Here is a 16,681-nt window from a genome sequence, read left to right as displayed (position 1 = left end):
AGCAGAAAATGTCAAATTTGATGTTTTGTAACCGTGTTTCTCCTACACCTGTGCAAGTGGAATTATTAAATCAATGCAATTTGTTTCTCATAGGGTAACTTGGGGCAAATTGGGACACAGGGTAATTTGGGACAGTGATTTCAGAAATACTTTTATACCTTAAAATGGTCACATTTTGCCCATTTTTGCAACAGAAGAACTTTGATAATAATGTCTATTTATATTTCCAACCATTTAAAACCATTCTTCATTAAACAGGAACTTCTGAGGTCCGTAAGCTTAACACATCAAAATAAGTATTCCATTTTTTTGTCATGTCTAAGCAGAGGTCATGACTTGAGGCGAAATATCTGAATCAATGGCCCGAATTAGTTTTTCTCAAATTAAAAAATAACTTCTATGCCACCTTTTTCAATTAAATAAGACAAAAATTGTTACTCTTTTCTTCGAAAATTATAAGAAAAGATTTCTTTTAGAAATGTGTCAATTTGGGGTAAAATGGGACGCTATTGATTTACTGTGTGCTAACTCGCACTGTCCCATTTTGCCCCAACAAAAGAAATCCCTTAGTAAATCAATGGCGTCCCCAGCTGTCCCATTTTACCCCAGCCTCTTTACAGCAACAATCTCGCATTGGGGTAAAATGGGACGCCTTAAAGACTCCTTAATAAAATAATGAAGCCGGAGGCCGACGGGCACCATTTTTTGTGAAACGTTAGTCTACTAGACTCTTGGTGATGTACATTTTGTTTTGTAGTGGTCACTTGTCAGGTTGTCGCAAGTTGTCAGGTATTAGTATTATAGTCGAGTAAAATCTGGTGGGGCAAAATGGGACATTAGGTGGACCAATTTGCCCCACTTGTAAACTGCGAATTTTTTTTACAAATTTTGACAATTTTTCTGCCCTTTTTAAAAATTATTCTTTTGGTCGCCCCTTCTTCTCCGTCTGCCGCCCCTATACTTTTACCCCGTGGAGCTCGCGCCCCAAAGTCCCCCCTTATCTCCCCCAATGTAAACTCGCCATATCTTTCAACACGATTCGTGCTGGGACGGGAATACCGTTTTGCATAGAACTTGTCCGTTGTTGGGTCATTCTTCGGTAAGGTGAAGGCAGATGGAAAATGAACATTTCAAAATGATTCTATTTATTTTTTTACAGATTAATCATAGTCTTTGTCAAAGACCTCGCGATCCTAGGGGGGGCGAGTGGCGAACCCGCGAGCTGAGCGCCGAAGGCGCGACAGAGCGGCGAAGCCGCGAGGCGCTCCCACTACGGTGGTGGTCCAGGCAGAACCTTGTTGAAAGGCTAGATTAATCATTAAGAACATGTCTCCAAATTAGTGAAAAAGTGTTTGGCGCAATCTGTATTAGCAACTTTACATATTTTTTCTCCGTCACAATTGCAACTAATTTCAACTATGTGACGGTGTTGTAGGCCTACATTTGTTTTACCATGTTACAATTCCATTTGACCAGCTTTAAGGTCAAAACAGGACATGATCAATGCTGCTGTGATCATCTTCGCCACGTGATGGAAATGATTCTCTCATTACTTAATCATATCCGCACATCAAATCCGTCACAAAATTGTGACGGATATGTGATGGTATACGAAATAAACAAACTTACGTGCCGCCCATATATAGTTGAGTAAAACTATATATATAACGTATGGCAATAAAGGATGAGTGAAGTCTTCACTAAGGAATGATTAGTTTTGATCCCGGGTTTTGATGAATTTATTGCGCCAACACGAGGGCATTTTGTCTAAATGAATTAACTGCAGATTGGCTCGTTCTCTCCGTGACAAAATTGGTCTTCTTCTCAGAGCGCTTTCAATTTTCGTGACGGTAAATGAGGAAATAGACACTAGTGAGCTGTTGCCGCACCAAAGCTGAACCATGAGGCTTCGGCAGTATATAGCATTTGTCACCTGGGGGTTCATACCTTCTTTGGATAGGCCTATGTGAAAACCGGGACCCAAAAAATGAATATTGACCTAAGTCTTTTAAGAAGTGTCACCCCCGATGGGGATATTATTTTTATTATATATTTTGTACTTTTTTCTCTTTGATTTGACACCACTCAGGGGTCTTATGAGGAGTGTGACCCCTGGTGGGGAAATTATCTTTATTATATTCTTTACGTTTATCTCTTTCATTTGACACCACTCAGGGAGTCATATTTTCTTGTCCGTTCAATCATAGGCCTTTTAAGGCCTATGATTGAACGGAAAAATTGGAAATATCCAGCCAGGGTGAAATACTCACAAACTGCAATGATGGCGCTATTGCTTTTGTTGCATGCATCATTTTGCTAGGGCTCAAGCAGGGTCACTCACCTTTAATTTGGAAGAAACAATATTTCTAAAACCCCAACCCTGATTTTGTTAAATTTTGGGTCACGAGGACAAGTAACAAATTAAGTGACTAATTATTTAGACAGGTATTTTGTGGGACCTTAGACACACCAAGTTACACTGATTGTAGAAACGAGGAATGACCTTTTGGATTTTGATACAAATAATTTTGAATTTTTGAAATTCGCAATATAATACAAATTTCATCATATGGCGAATTATCAATTATATAAATCCAATGATGTATGCTGGGAGGAAAAGCCGACCATCATATGAAAATGTTGACTTTTCGTATTAAAGATGAAGTTTACCAACGGGCCTAAGAGTTCCCAAAACATAAAACAGAAATTAATACCGGTAATTATATAAAAAGAAAAAACAAAAAGGTCCAAATTTTGGGAAGAAATTCCACTTTTCACAAATCGCCCCTTGGAAAAAAAACCCACTTTTTCCATATCAGCCCCCCACCCCCATGAAATCCTGCGTACGGGCCTGAACCAAAGTATGGCTAGAATACTTTGGTTCAACGGAATACGTTAATCAATAGCCTAATAACATATTTTTATTTATCAAAATTCGACTATGGCCATGATCATGGCATGATGGCATAGTCTAGGGGTTAGACTTGCAACTCAGTGCATGTGGTTTTTGTTTGTTTTTTATCAGCATTAGGAGCCTACGGGCTCGGTCACCCACCTTTGCACAGTCTTTTTGTGGGACTTAAAGCACATCAGACACACCAAATTGTATAATACGAGGAACGTCCTTCTGATGACATCAAAAGTGATGATTTTTTTTTGATTTTTTTAAATTCGCGGTAGGGGCCTATGGCAAATTATTACAAATTGAAATTATAACCATAAAGTGCCAAAACACAAAAGAAGTCCCAGTAAAACTGGAAAAACTTATACCCCCGGACTGCCCCCCCATAGCTTGCGGCTGCCGCCACTACTCCCGGCCTCCATCTCTCCCTCCTGTAACCCAAGTGTGTTCACTTTTCACCCCCCCCCCCCCTGTCAAAAAGAAATCTACGCCTTGTCATCGAACCCCGCCATCGAACTTTTGGTTTGTTCCCAAAAGCTCGTGTTCAAGACCCGGGTTCAAGAAAGGGGAAACCACTTTTTATTCGTGATTCATCGCCTCTATGGAGGCTTAAGCACGGGGGAGAACAAACCGGGAATCAGTGAAAGCGACGTACGTACATGCACCATCTGTCAATCAATTAGACCCACGCGAGTGTGTACGTACAGTGCACATACAGTACCGGTTTACCGTGTTGTGTGGTATGGTAGCTCAACTCGCTTGCTTTGAACGTAAGTTTTGCATGTTTTTATCTCTTTTAACCATTTCTAATCTTTCGATCGTTTTTATGTTTACGCATATTACTTATTTAACAATATTTTATAATTCTGCAAAATTGTCTTCTAATTACACGGACCCTGTTTGGAGAAATTTGCACTGAAAATTGGAGGATCGGACAAAAAAAGAGGCAAAGGTCGGGGAAGGTTGTTTTTGTTATGCGGCTCATTGGGCACGTGGGTTGGTGGACGAGAGAGCCATTTTGGTTATGTGACCGGAATATACCATGCTATATTTTGCTTCCAAAAGGTTATTTATCGAAATGGATTCGAAACGACAATTACATATATGAGTACCAGAGATTGCAAACATTTAATTCCATTATCATACGATGTGTGTCGTGGTACTTTTACAGTAGAAAAGATCGCTTACATTTGGGTGTATTTTTTGTTTGTACGGGAGTACATATTTTGGCAGCAGGGGAGCCATTTGTGGGTTCTGTTCGCGTGCCACTCGCGTGCCATTAGCCTATCACAGCCCGGTATTTTGAGGCACAAAGAAATTAGGCAAGGGCCTCTTTGTGCATAATAGCGGAACTATTGAACCGAGTTTCTTTATCACTCTTAAACAAGGGATGTGAATTTTATTGATAAGAATTGAACAAAGAAGTCTAATATTAGCAAAGAAATGCCGAAATCTGGAAATCGGATTTGATTAAGAATTTTTTTATAAATTATCATTTGTTGGCGTTGCTGTCAACAAATTAATGTATGCATGCACTGTGATACCAGTATACCAGAAGACCAGAGCTGAACTTGAATTTGACACTTGGAGTTGGTATACCATTTTAATGTTGACGTGCGCTGTACATGTTCCGTGATGAGCCACTGATATGGTATGAATAATTTAAAGTCATCATTTGTCATGTCTGGGGTTTTGGCGTTAGTGAAAAAAATGTTTCATGCTTGCTAAAAATTTTTGATAGTTGTAAATTAATTTGATAGGTCTTTTTTAAGTGGCGTTTTTAATTGTCATTGAATATATCTTTATACTAAAGCTGTATAATTTATTTTGAGAACGGGCTTCCCCGCGGGATTCCACTAGTATGGTTTCTATTTTACATTTTGTGATTTAAATTTTAATATGCATAGCGTTTATCTTTTTTTATTATTATTATTTTATGTCAAATTTGATAGGCCTGCCATTGGTGTCAAATTGATACTGATTGTTATTTTGGCTTGTTTTATTTTTAGCTGAAATATAAAGCATGTAGTTCTACCTATTTTTATATTGGCTTTTGATTTAGTAGATCCATGGTCACTTTAGTTTTTATGTTATTTTTAGTATCATGGTCTTAGTAATAATGACTTGCTCAGTGTTCAGTATTGCATTGGCGTGGGTGATGAATTTGACTAGAGCAACACGCTACATCAGTGAAGTTCATCTGCATAATTAGTTATGCATCATTTGATCAGACTCTTTTTAAATTACCGTACGTAAAGAAGTGTCATGATAAGGAACAAACGTTCGTTCATTATTTTTTTATTAAGATATTTTTATTTATTTATTTATTTATTTATTTATTTATTTATAATCACAAATCAAATTGATTTTATTTTATGGAAGAGACATTCACCCATCAAGGCCGTCAGAAGAAAAAAACGAGTATTTCTGAACATTTTATGATTTTCATTATTTATTGAAATTTAGTTATTTTTGTGGGTTTTTAATTTTAAATCTATTAATTATATTTAATTATAGGCCTATTTATTTAGTTAATTATTTTTTTACTTGATATTTATTTACTTATTTACTTATTATGTTATAGTGGTGACATCATAATAATAAAATAAAGAGGCATTAGAACATAGATATAAGTAAACAAAATAAAAATAAATAAAAATAAAAATAAATAAATTTAAATTGAAGATGACTTTTGGCAAATGAACAGTAAAATAAATAATCACATAAAATAAATTGCATTTTTATCACATTCTAAAAATCAGTGCTTTATTTATTTATGCCCTAAATAAGATTGTGGATGAATCTAAATTCCCTTCTTGTTGTTGTCATCTATGTTAATGATGACCAGATAAAAGTAAAATGCCTGGTAATCATGATAATAAAATATTATGAGGTTTAAATGCTTCACTTCAACATGAGAGTAATTAATATTAAATAATTTCATTATATTTTAAAAGTTCCCATCATTGTTTCCGATCACATGGCTAATAATTCCTTTGTTATTGGCACCACCTGCTTGAGCTACTGAGCATGCTCAGTTCCAAAATATCCAATTTTCACTTGCAGATTCTATAACTTTATGCATTGTTACTCTCTATTACAAGTAACACACAAAAAAGGTCAGAAACTTGGATTTGGAATATTACTTAAGGTTTTGCAGCTCAGACAAAGAGCTTTTTAAAATCCTGACCTTTTTTATGCCCGGTCAGGCCGGGCTATTATGAGAATGGACTCTTGTATTTCTTTTAAATATTCATGGCCAACTGTCACTTTGTGTGCATAGCATTATAAGATCAGCTGTTACAAGTACTAGTAGTTGCTAGAAATGTTTTCAGTTTTACATTTTTATTTTTTTGGGAAAAAGTTTTCATAGGAAATTTTCCATAATTTATTGCCATTTTTTGTGTGTTTGAAGATCACTAATTGCTATTACTGATTATGTGGTTAGGGTATAGACACTTGACAGTAGTTCTCTCTACTGTCTATGGTTAGGGCTGTGCAATAATTATGAGCATACCTAATGGTCTTCCAAAACTTGCCCCCCCCCCTCAATATGGCAAAAATCTTTGTTCTTCGCCTCTTGATGTGCGAAGAAATTGTTTTTCTTTCACATACATACCAGATCATTTTGGTAACCTTGTTAAATTGTGCAATTAGTGTTTTCCTACTGAACATGCTGAAGGGCTATTCTGTGATCCCAGCGAAAGTGAAAATAAAATAAAAACTGTGTATAAATTACCTGAAAATGAAGGATACATCATTAAAGTTGTCTAGGTAAACTTTTTTGCCAAAAATGAGGAAAACAGCACTATTGACCAATGAATGCAAGCTGCTAAAAAGTAGGCCTACTTATTATAATTATTAGACCCATTCAGTGATCCCAGCATAAGTAGTGTCAAAAAAAATTAAAATTGTATGTAAATTGTCTAAAAAGTAAAGGATATGTTTTAAAATTGACATTTTATTTTTGAAATGAAACATGGGCAAAAACTGAGGAAAACAGCAGTACGGTATTGACAAATTTGAAAAAGGTATACAACTATTACTTAGCAGAGTTCTATGAAAAGGATTCAGGTAAATCATTATCATGAAGCTGAACAAATTAATCTTCAATAAAATTCATTCAGTGCATGTATAGTGACTTTTGGGCTACAAAGATTGTGTTCACTCCCATGACCTACAATAATTTAGCTCAGTGTATTAATGCAACCACAATGCTTTGTTTATGATCATGCATTGTGTCAAAACTGTACACCATGTCATTTAATTGATCAGCATCAGTTTGGCAATGAACAAAGAAATATATAAGATTATGTTGTATTGAGGAACAATATTACGTTGAATTTATGGGAAAATATCAACGTTTAGAGGAATAATAAATTGTTAATTTGAGGGTTTATGGCTATAAAGTCTCACCTGCATTAGGCCTAGAAATGTACAATATCAATGCAGAAATTGTCAAAATATCTAAAGGGCAGCTATATGACAACTGACAATAGCTGCCAGGTGCCATGTACAATTGAATGCAGAAATTGTCAAATGTGTATAGGGCAGTTTTCTTGCACTAACCTCTCGGAAATTAGAGTGTAAAAATATGCAAAACTACAACCAATATTAAAGCAAAAAAATAAGAGAAAAACAAATTGTAGGTCATGGGTTTAAAGAGTATTTTTGATTCTAGCATCCTCTTTTTATGGTATGTTTGAGCATTTGAGCAGATGTCCACAAAAAAACCTATTCCAAATTTCAGCTGATTCCAATTTTGCATAATAATTTGCAATAGTTATGTAGGCCTACTATGTAGATTACAATTACAGTACTCCATAGGCCATTGTACTGTAATTTTGTTTTATTTATACAAATTTGATGATAATTAATCATTTAATATGCATGATTAATTGATTATGTATATTACTTTGCTTCATAAATGTGACGATATTTTTGCAAAGCTATAATGAATCTACAAAAATTTACACAAACATTATGTAGCCAAAGTATTCCGGTGCCGGGTGTAAAGATCTTAACTTTTTTAATGAAAGTGTGAGATGAAGCTGCCCCTTTAAGTTTTGTCCCCAGAGGAGGGGTCCTGTACAGTAAAGTAGAGTTTAAATATAAGGGATTAAGCAGTGGGATAAGCCCAAATGAGGATGTCTGGGGATGAGGCTATGGATCACAAAATAACTATAAGGGGTAAGCCCAAATGAGGATGTCTGGGGATGAGGCTATGGATCACAAAATAACTATAAGGGGTAAGCCCAAATGAGGATGTCTGGGGATGAGGCTATGGATCACAAAATAACTATAAGGGGTAAGCCCAAATGAGGATGTCTGGGGATGAGGCTATGGATCACAAAATAACTATAAGGGGTAAGTCCAAGTGAGGATGACTTCAACAAAGAAATCCTTTGTTTAAAAATATCCAATGGTGTTATGAATTTGGGCTTTTATATTCTGGAGCTGGGTCTTGGTCAATACATTTCTTTTTGTTATTGCAGCAATAGAATCTCCATAATGCCAATCTGTCAGTATAGACTGACCATGCATGGCTTACAACATGAGGTCAATTTGTAAAGGAGTATTTTGTGATCATATCCGATGATCCTCTTTTTAATGGCATTTTTCAGTATAGATATCCACAAAAAAGCTTATTCCCAAAATTTCAGTTCATTCCAATTTTGCATTTTTACAAGTCATAGGCCTACATGATTATGTGTATTACACTGTTCCATAGGCCACTGTCATGACTGTGTTGTAATTTTGTTCTGATGTAAAATATCATAATTCAAATTTGAAGATACTTTTGCTGAACGAATTAATAGATCTGCAAGAAATATTTTATACATAAACATTATGTAGCCAGAGGTTCCCAGTGGAATAAAAATCTCACTTTTTTAAATAGAAAAATGGGGGGATAAGGCTGTGGATCACAAAATGCCCCTTTAAAGTTGAAGTTGAACCCTGTCTTTGGAAATGAGAAATATCAGTTTGGTCCACCAGTCCTTTAATATGCATTGTATGTCCTTTAATGGGCATTCAATGTGCCCACTCTATTGGGAGAAATTAATTGCCTTCTAGTGGACCACAGATCCTGGTCATATCTGTCCAGGATCCCTGATCTGACTGATAGAATAAATAAATAAAACAATGAAGAAATGGTAATTGGGATGCCAATGTAACCACAAAACAACCAAATGGCAGGAACTTATGAAATGAACTTGGTAAAGATTAATGATTGATATATATTTTGCGGGATATTTTGGGCTGTGACAAGTTTAAATTGTATTTTTATTTGTGTTTATTAGACTAGTTTAATTGCCATCATTTTTAATTGTACAAATTTTCAAAAGATTTTTTTGTTTCCAAAAAAAGTTGTAATAAACCCCCTTTAACATGAAAAATTAGTCATTTTGTAAATTTATCTTTATGTGTAGATCCTGGGGGGTAAATCCTAATATTTAATAGGGTGCTCCATACAATCATCCTCCCCAATGTTGATGCCTGTATATGGGTTTCTGATCTAACATCATATTTGGCCATTTTAAACTAAAAATTGCCCATTTGTGTGTGCTTTGTGTGAATTTAGTCCACTTTTGTACTATATTTAACCTATTTAGCATCAATATGGTGAAATAGGTATATGTTTGGGCCATAAACTTATTCTGTCACATCACCAAAAGGTGCTAGATAGATTCACTTTAATTCAAGAATTTTTTTCCCAACTCCATCCCCCCATGTGAAGAAGAAATCTACGCCACCACTGAATGTATGCAAACACAGACCTCATTTCAAGTTTTGAAACAAAGGATGTGAATATTGCTTCACAATGGTATCATATTACAAGACATAAAATACAATGAAAAATTTACAAAACCTGGTGAAAATAATATTGTTATAGCCAAATGTCAGCTGTCATAATGAATGATCACAGATTTCTTTTATAAATGTACTTTGATCTTAAAAAAAATTCTTTCTTTTTTTCCAAGGTGATGTCACAATTTTCTTTCTCATGTTCCTTTTCTTTTTCCTTTCCTCACCCCTTTTCTTTACAATGGATTTTGAAAGCATTCTAAACAAACCCATTTCAAAAATAACACCAATGTGATTTCAAATGTTTTTCTTACATGTCCTTGGTTATTTGAGCCTTTATAAGAACATTCCTTGGTCCACATTGTGTAAAATAAACTTTAGTAAACATTTGTTGAAAAGAAGCATTTCTTTAGCATGGTTAAAGTGTATGGAGCCTTTTAGAGCTCCTTTTGAAATACAAAGAAATAGAACTTGACCCCATGCGCTCACTCTACCTGGGCTATTCCAGTTGAAATCAACACCCCTGTGGAAGATTTAGGAAATATCTTCCACAGTGAGAGTATGAATTTCAAATGGAATTAGCATGTTAACCAACTCTATTTGAAAGTTTTTGAAACTCACCCTTACTTTGTGGAAGATTCAGGTTGAATCGTTCTCAATATGTTCATTCCATTTGAAATTCATATTCCCCTGCATAAGATATTTCCAAAATCTTGCACAGGGGAGTGTGGATTTCAACTGTAATAGCCCAAGCAAGGGTTGTTCCTTTCTTCAGGCTATTAATATTCTCTTCATTATTTTTCTTCTCTTCTCAATATTATTCTGAATACAAACAATATATATGTATAGCCTATTCAGTGATTTGCTCATCCAGAGGATATCATAAAAATCATCAAAATTCAGATTTTGGCACCTTTGCTAGCGTAATAGATGTGCTAACATAGCCTGCTAGCCAGAAGCCAAGTATTGCAGACAATAAGACATTTTACACGAATCTGTAATTTATATTTTTTTTCTACTTACTTTGTCAATACTGGTATTTTCCTTGTTTTTTTCCAAAGTTTTCATTTCAAAAATACTTAATGACAATGTTAATGACTTATCCTTCACTTTTAGACAATTTTTAATTTGTTTACACTTTCGCTGGGATCACTGAATAGGCCTTTAATTATCAGCTTTTGAAAAAACGTTACAATACTCAAATAATAATGACATTAATTTCTTGTCTTTCTTTTCCATTACAGATCTTTATGTGTTCCTTTGTCCTGATGTATAGATAGCCTACACACTGCTGGCCAATAGCCTCACTTCTATGTCTACCATCCGTGTATACTTGTCTGTCAATCTGTCTGTCCGCTACGTTTGACGTCGCCATCATGTTTACCTTTCACCGTCCCAAGATCTACCGTAGTAGTAATGGATGCTGCATCTGTAGGGCTAAGTCATCTAGCTCAAGATTTACAGGTAAGGGACTGGTCACTATTTATGCTTGGGAGAATGGGTGAGTTCAGGTAAGGGACTGGTCACTATTTATGCTTGGGGGAATGGGTGATTTCAAATTTGTTCAGGCAAAAGATTTCACATTATCCCTTCACTTCCATTGAAAAATTTTACATCCCCCCTTATTTTATGAAACTTCTACATTTAATATTTCATATTCCCCCCTTTCCTGGCAAAAAGTTTGCATATCCCCCCCCCCTAAAATCACCCATTCCCCTGGCATAAAAAAATTAATGCTCCCTAAAGATTCACAACAACCTCAACCATAGTGGTGTAGTTTAATGACCTCCATTAAAATGCATCACTCCAAATATGACCTTTTAATTTTGGAGTATTGCTAAGTTTTTGTACCCAAAATATTGAAAGTTCATCTGTGAATGTACAAATTATATGTATTAGAGTTAAGAACTGTGAGTATGTCTGAGGACCAGGGGCACGCACTTACATATATGGGCACGCGTCATGTGTCTGTCATTAGACCCTTCCAGCAAATCTGCCACTCAATGACCCCCTTTTTTCATCAGCTTACTGACACCCAATGACCCCTTTTTTAGAAATTCACACCAAATCTGCAAAATTTTTGCACACTTCACACACACTTTGTACAATTTTTCTCAATTTGAGCTTGAAAATGGCAAAATTTTACAAAGTTATTTTTCACAGTCAATAAGACCAAATTTTAAATGTTTCCACTCATTATGACCCCCATTTTCTTGGAGCCGCCACTACATGACCCCCTTTTTTCAACAAAAATCATCACCAATAGACCCTAATGTCGTACTCTGGTAGATACAGGTATGTCACTTTCATATTCGAGTGAGGACCTAGTGATTGGGGATTGGTGTCTGCCTTAATGTAGTAAAAGGGCAATAAAGATTTTGTCAACTGTTTTATTAATAATTTGATGTATTTACATGTATTAAATTGTGATTCCACAGATAGCCAAAAGTATGAGAATGAATTCAACAAGTGCTTCAACCTGAGTGAGGGCCAGCAGAGATCAGGGGAGATATGCAATGCTTGTGTGCTACTTATTAAAAGATGGAAGAAATTACCTAAGGGTACGGAGAGGAACTGGAATCATGTAAGTTGGAGTGAGGTGGGGTGGGGTGTGTGGGGTGCTACTTATCAAAAGATTGACCCTAGGGTACAGAGAGGAATGAATCATGTAAGTTGGAATTATGTGGGGTAGGGTGGGGGTCGTGAGTTGGGGTGTTTAAACTTAACTTTGATGGCCTTCATAATGTAAGCCACCAGAAAGTATTATTTATACACTGACAACAAAAGCAATCGCATTATGAACATACACCTTTTCATTCCCCCAATTTGGGTATTAATTTTAGGACAGTAAATGCTGTAGAGTACTAGGGACATACACTGTAGGTAAATTAATATAATTATGTGTATGTTCTTTGTTGCACAGGTGGTGGATGCCAGAGCTGGTCCAGGTGGCAAAAGTCTTCTGAGAAGTCGCCAAAAACTCATCAACAAAGCGCCCTCAATGTCCCATCGAGAAGCACGCAACCAAAAGAAGCAGAGAAGACACAAGATCGCCATGGAGAGAATACGCAAGATGAGACTGATGGACAGGTTGAGTCGACGTCGAAGGAATAGCCAAGACGGTAGGTGCATGAGCAGTGGCAGCGCTATGCCCCCTGAATATTTTTATTGCACCCCCCAGTTTGTCCACCACTTCTGAGACAAAACCCTAAAAATTACATAAATTTCCACTTTTTGTGGCAATTTTATGCAAAATTTGTTGATTTTGCCCCCCCCTAAAACTTTGCCCCTGCAATTCCCCCAACACCAAAATTCCTGGTGCCACCACTGGGCATGAAGCTGTAGCTCACTGTCCATGATTTCAATATTATGGATTGGGATGCACTCCACATATTTTTCTAACAGCTTTTCTGATTGGCTATGTAGTTCTAAGAGTGTATGAAACATATTGCATGACCTTTTATCCAGACCCTCTAGACAACTCGCTAATTATATGCATGCTTGTTTTCGATTTTAAAAAGTATTTTTTCACCAAAAGTCAGTGGCATAGCAGGGGTCATCATATTGGGGGTGGCACCGACCATGATTGGGGGCACACAAGCCATTTTTCAGCAATTTTCCTATGGGATTTTCTAAATTTTACAATCGTTTGGGGGAACGTACCCCCAGTGTCCTTATGATGCTACACCACTGGCTAAAATTGTGGATGTTACTCTTTAGAATCTATGTAACCTTATACTATTTTCCACCACACCCAAGTTCACCATTTTTTTCGCAATTTTTAACAGGTGATTTCAACAGTGACCGTACACCAAGCCCTACACCCAGTGAGTGCTCTTCATCAGACCAAGAGTCTGTCAAAGATGGCAGTGTTGAGTCTCCAAGACGCAGCTCTACAGCCCGATTCAACTTCCCTCCCTCACTCAGGGCCATCCTGGATCTCTCGTACTGGATACCGTAAGTAATCAATACTGATACTACTAGCAAGATAAGATAGAACATGACCCCTGGGAGGTTTCAAAATGATGTTGGAAAACATTAGTGCATGTATCAAATTTTGGGCAGCAACTCCAGCGAGCATAAATAATGGTCATTTAATTTTTAAGCAAGAAAAATGCTGGAAAGAATTAGAAGGTTATTCAATTCTGATATATATACTTTAAATAGATTGATGAAATACCAGTATGCAAGGTAGACCTTTACCCTTGTTTATTAGCCCAGCTATATTAAAGTGTGTCCAAGCCTTATTTTCGGTCAACTGCTTTAATGATCTTGTAGTTGATCATTCCCTTTTAAAGGGATTTTTGTTGCTTTTGATTAGTGACAATCTACTTCATTTGTTTTATTTAATAACAGGGAACAAACATGTTGCGGTACGATTTTCAAGGGCCAAAGAGGTGAAGTCCTGGTTGACCCGAAACTTATGAAACCTTGTTGGTGCTCATCAAATACAACTCCACAGAATCCCTATGCAAATCCCATCCCGCCTCCAACGTCGACAACAGAGCGTGCCCACAAACGTGACACCCGGCAGGATAGTTTGGGCAGTGAGGGCTCCCTTGAAATATCTGAGGCTGATGACCTGGAAGACAGTGCAGTGGAAGAAGATGACTCCGTAAAGAGAGTGATGCAAACCATCATGGAAGGTGTGGAAGGTTCCCATGGTAATGGTCAGGTCATGGGCCAGGAAAGGTCAGAGGTTACAGCTCAATAATTAAGTACTTATTTTGCATTCCTGTGTTAAAAGTGTTATTTTAAGGTGTGATCATATCATACTCCTGATAGAAAAAAAAATTATAAGGCAAAAAGTGTTTTAATGTGCTACAGCAAACAATATGTGAAATTTTAATATTGAGGATTGGAGCTTTGAAATGTTCAAAAAGTTTGTTACAAACTGGCCTTAATATCTACTGAAGATAATAATTATTGGCACACACTCACAATAATGTAGTGCTATCTACTGAAGATAGCATTGACATAATAATACTGTAGAGGCTTGGTGTTATGTACTAAGATACCATTTGTATACCTTCACAATATTGTGCTATCTACTGAAGATAGCATTGTTAATGCCCTGCATGTTAGCCATAGGCTTCAACATTAGAAGTCAAAGTTTTGAGATATTTTCTCCAAATATCAAGAGCTATCTCAAGAACCACTGAACCAATGTTAGGCTCATTTGTACTCATTTTAATGCATTTCTCATGCTTTTTCCAAATATGGTCATTAAAATGTACAATTCTGAAATTTTTAATTAAAAAAATATTAACTTGTTGTCTGCAGTAAACACCCGCATGGTGAGGGTTATTCTATACACATTCACAATGTTCAAGATTGATGATATATACTGAAGATTTCTTTCCCAACAACTTTATATGATTTCTTTCTATCAGGAAGTGTGATCAACCTTAGCCAGTAAATGATTTTGTATTCAAATACTGTAAAGTATTCAAAGTCTTATTTGTGAATCAAAACATTACAAGCACAATACTTCATTAAAAATATACCACCTTTTGATGGCATCAGTAATGATTGTATGAGCCAGAAGACGTGTTTGATATTTTGCACCGTAATGTTTTTGGTTCCAACAAAAGGCTTGCCCTCAGCTACTCTGTGTGTGCTTTTTGAGTTTTAGAGATGATGAATTGTTGTATCATCCCAGATGATGATTTGTTACAAAAATAATTAATTAAACATCTCTATTTGTACTCTGTAAACCTTTTACAAAGAAAATGAGCATCCCAAATCCGATGCATTAGGATCTTATTTCACATTTTATGTTTTATCTCAGGATTGCAAAATGCAACTTTGTGAACAGCCCAATAATTGGCTATTACTGTTGAAATCCATACTCCCCCAATGGAAGACCTTTTTATTTATTATTTTTATTCAAGGTTTATTAGAAAAAATGCACTTCGCAGCCAAAGGCTGAATTACATACATTGCACATATAAAAATACATAAGCTAAATAATAAATGGCATATAAATATAAATTGACAATATTTTTAAACAAAGACACTTCAAATGCAAATAACCTTCCTTGCTCGCTCATACAAGCTGCCACTCACATTTACACAACTGCAACACACATTCACACCCACTTACACCCATCACACTCACCAAATATCACCAATAAACAATTGACCTACAACTACCAAAATTAGTACAACAAACAAAATATGCAAAGAGATTGACTTTCCTCACCTCACAACCACACAACCACCCCCCCAACACGTCACACACACCCACACACCCCCATCCAAACTTAAATCTCATAGCATGATCAAAAACACACTAAAAACTATATCAACAAGCATTTCATGAAAATGTGACTCTTGAGGCACCCATCACATGTGACATTTTTCGCTCCACATTTTAATCATGAAAGGAATTGCACTTTGAGCGTATCTTTTAGTGCGTGTTTTTGGCACAGTCAGTGTGTTGGCATTACGGAGAGTCCTTCTGACTTGCTCAGATCTTAACTTTGGCAACCAATCGCGAAACTCATTTGAATTATAAAGAGTTTTGGCAAAGTCCAAACAGATTTTGTCACGACGTAATCGGAGCTCAGAAATGTCACATGTGATAAGTGCATCTTGGTAAGAAATATATTGAGAACCCATGATGATCTTACACGCCCTCTTCTGTATACGCTCTAAAGCATAATGTTGATTCTCATACGCCATACAGGCACGGCGTATTCAAGAAGAGGGCGAATAAAACCGACATATATTGTGACCAGATCATGTATGCTTAGAGCATAACGCCTGAGTGTACTGAGCATGAAAAGGCGTCCATTTGCACGTTTAATGATGTCATCAGTGTGGTTGTCCCACTTGAGGTTGTTAGCAATTTTTTTCCCAAGATCTTAACCACATCAGTGCTTTGTAAATGCTCGCTACCCAAACGAAGTGGGAGTAGCACTGGTGGGATTGCTACAAAGGTGACATCCATAAACATGCACTTAGACG

General features: G+C 36.3%; 1 protein-coding gene across 2 annotated transcripts; it reads left to right on the top strand.

Moving 5' to 3' along the window:
* The first annotated feature begins 3,588 nt into the window (after positions 1 to 3,588).
* Positions 3,589 to 15,574, top strand: LOC140139899 (SIN3-HDAC complex-associated factor-like). Of its 2 annotated transcripts, none has more exons than XM_072161665.1 (6): positions 3,589 to 3,672; positions 10,954 to 11,173; positions 12,148 to 12,293; positions 12,633 to 12,831; positions 13,498 to 13,666; positions 14,066 to 15,574. In XM_072161665.1, exons 2-6 carry the CDS (start codon positions 11,086 to 11,088, stop codon positions 14,421 to 14,423), a joined length of 960 nt encoding a protein of 319 aa, XP_072017766.1. In that variant the 5' UTR covers positions 3,589 to 3,672; positions 10,954 to 11,085; the 3' UTR covers positions 14,424 to 15,574. The 2 variants fall into 2 exon arrangements, with proteins under 2 accessions (XP_072017766.1, XP_072017767.1); XM_072161666.1 differs by lacking the exon at positions 3,589 to 3,672 and adding an exon at positions 4,420 to 4,553.
* Positions 15,575 to 16,681: the final 1,107 nt, after the last annotated feature.

The sequence above is a fragment of the Amphiura filiformis genome, chromosome 18, assembly GCF_039555335.1.
Source record: "Amphiura filiformis chromosome 18, Afil_fr2py, whole genome shotgun sequence".
In the NCBI taxonomy this organism is placed as follows: domain Eukaryota; kingdom Metazoa; phylum Echinodermata; class Ophiuroidea; order Amphilepidida; family Amphiuridae; genus Amphiura; species Amphiura filiformis.
This window is presented reverse-complemented; position numbering and strand designations above follow the sequence as displayed.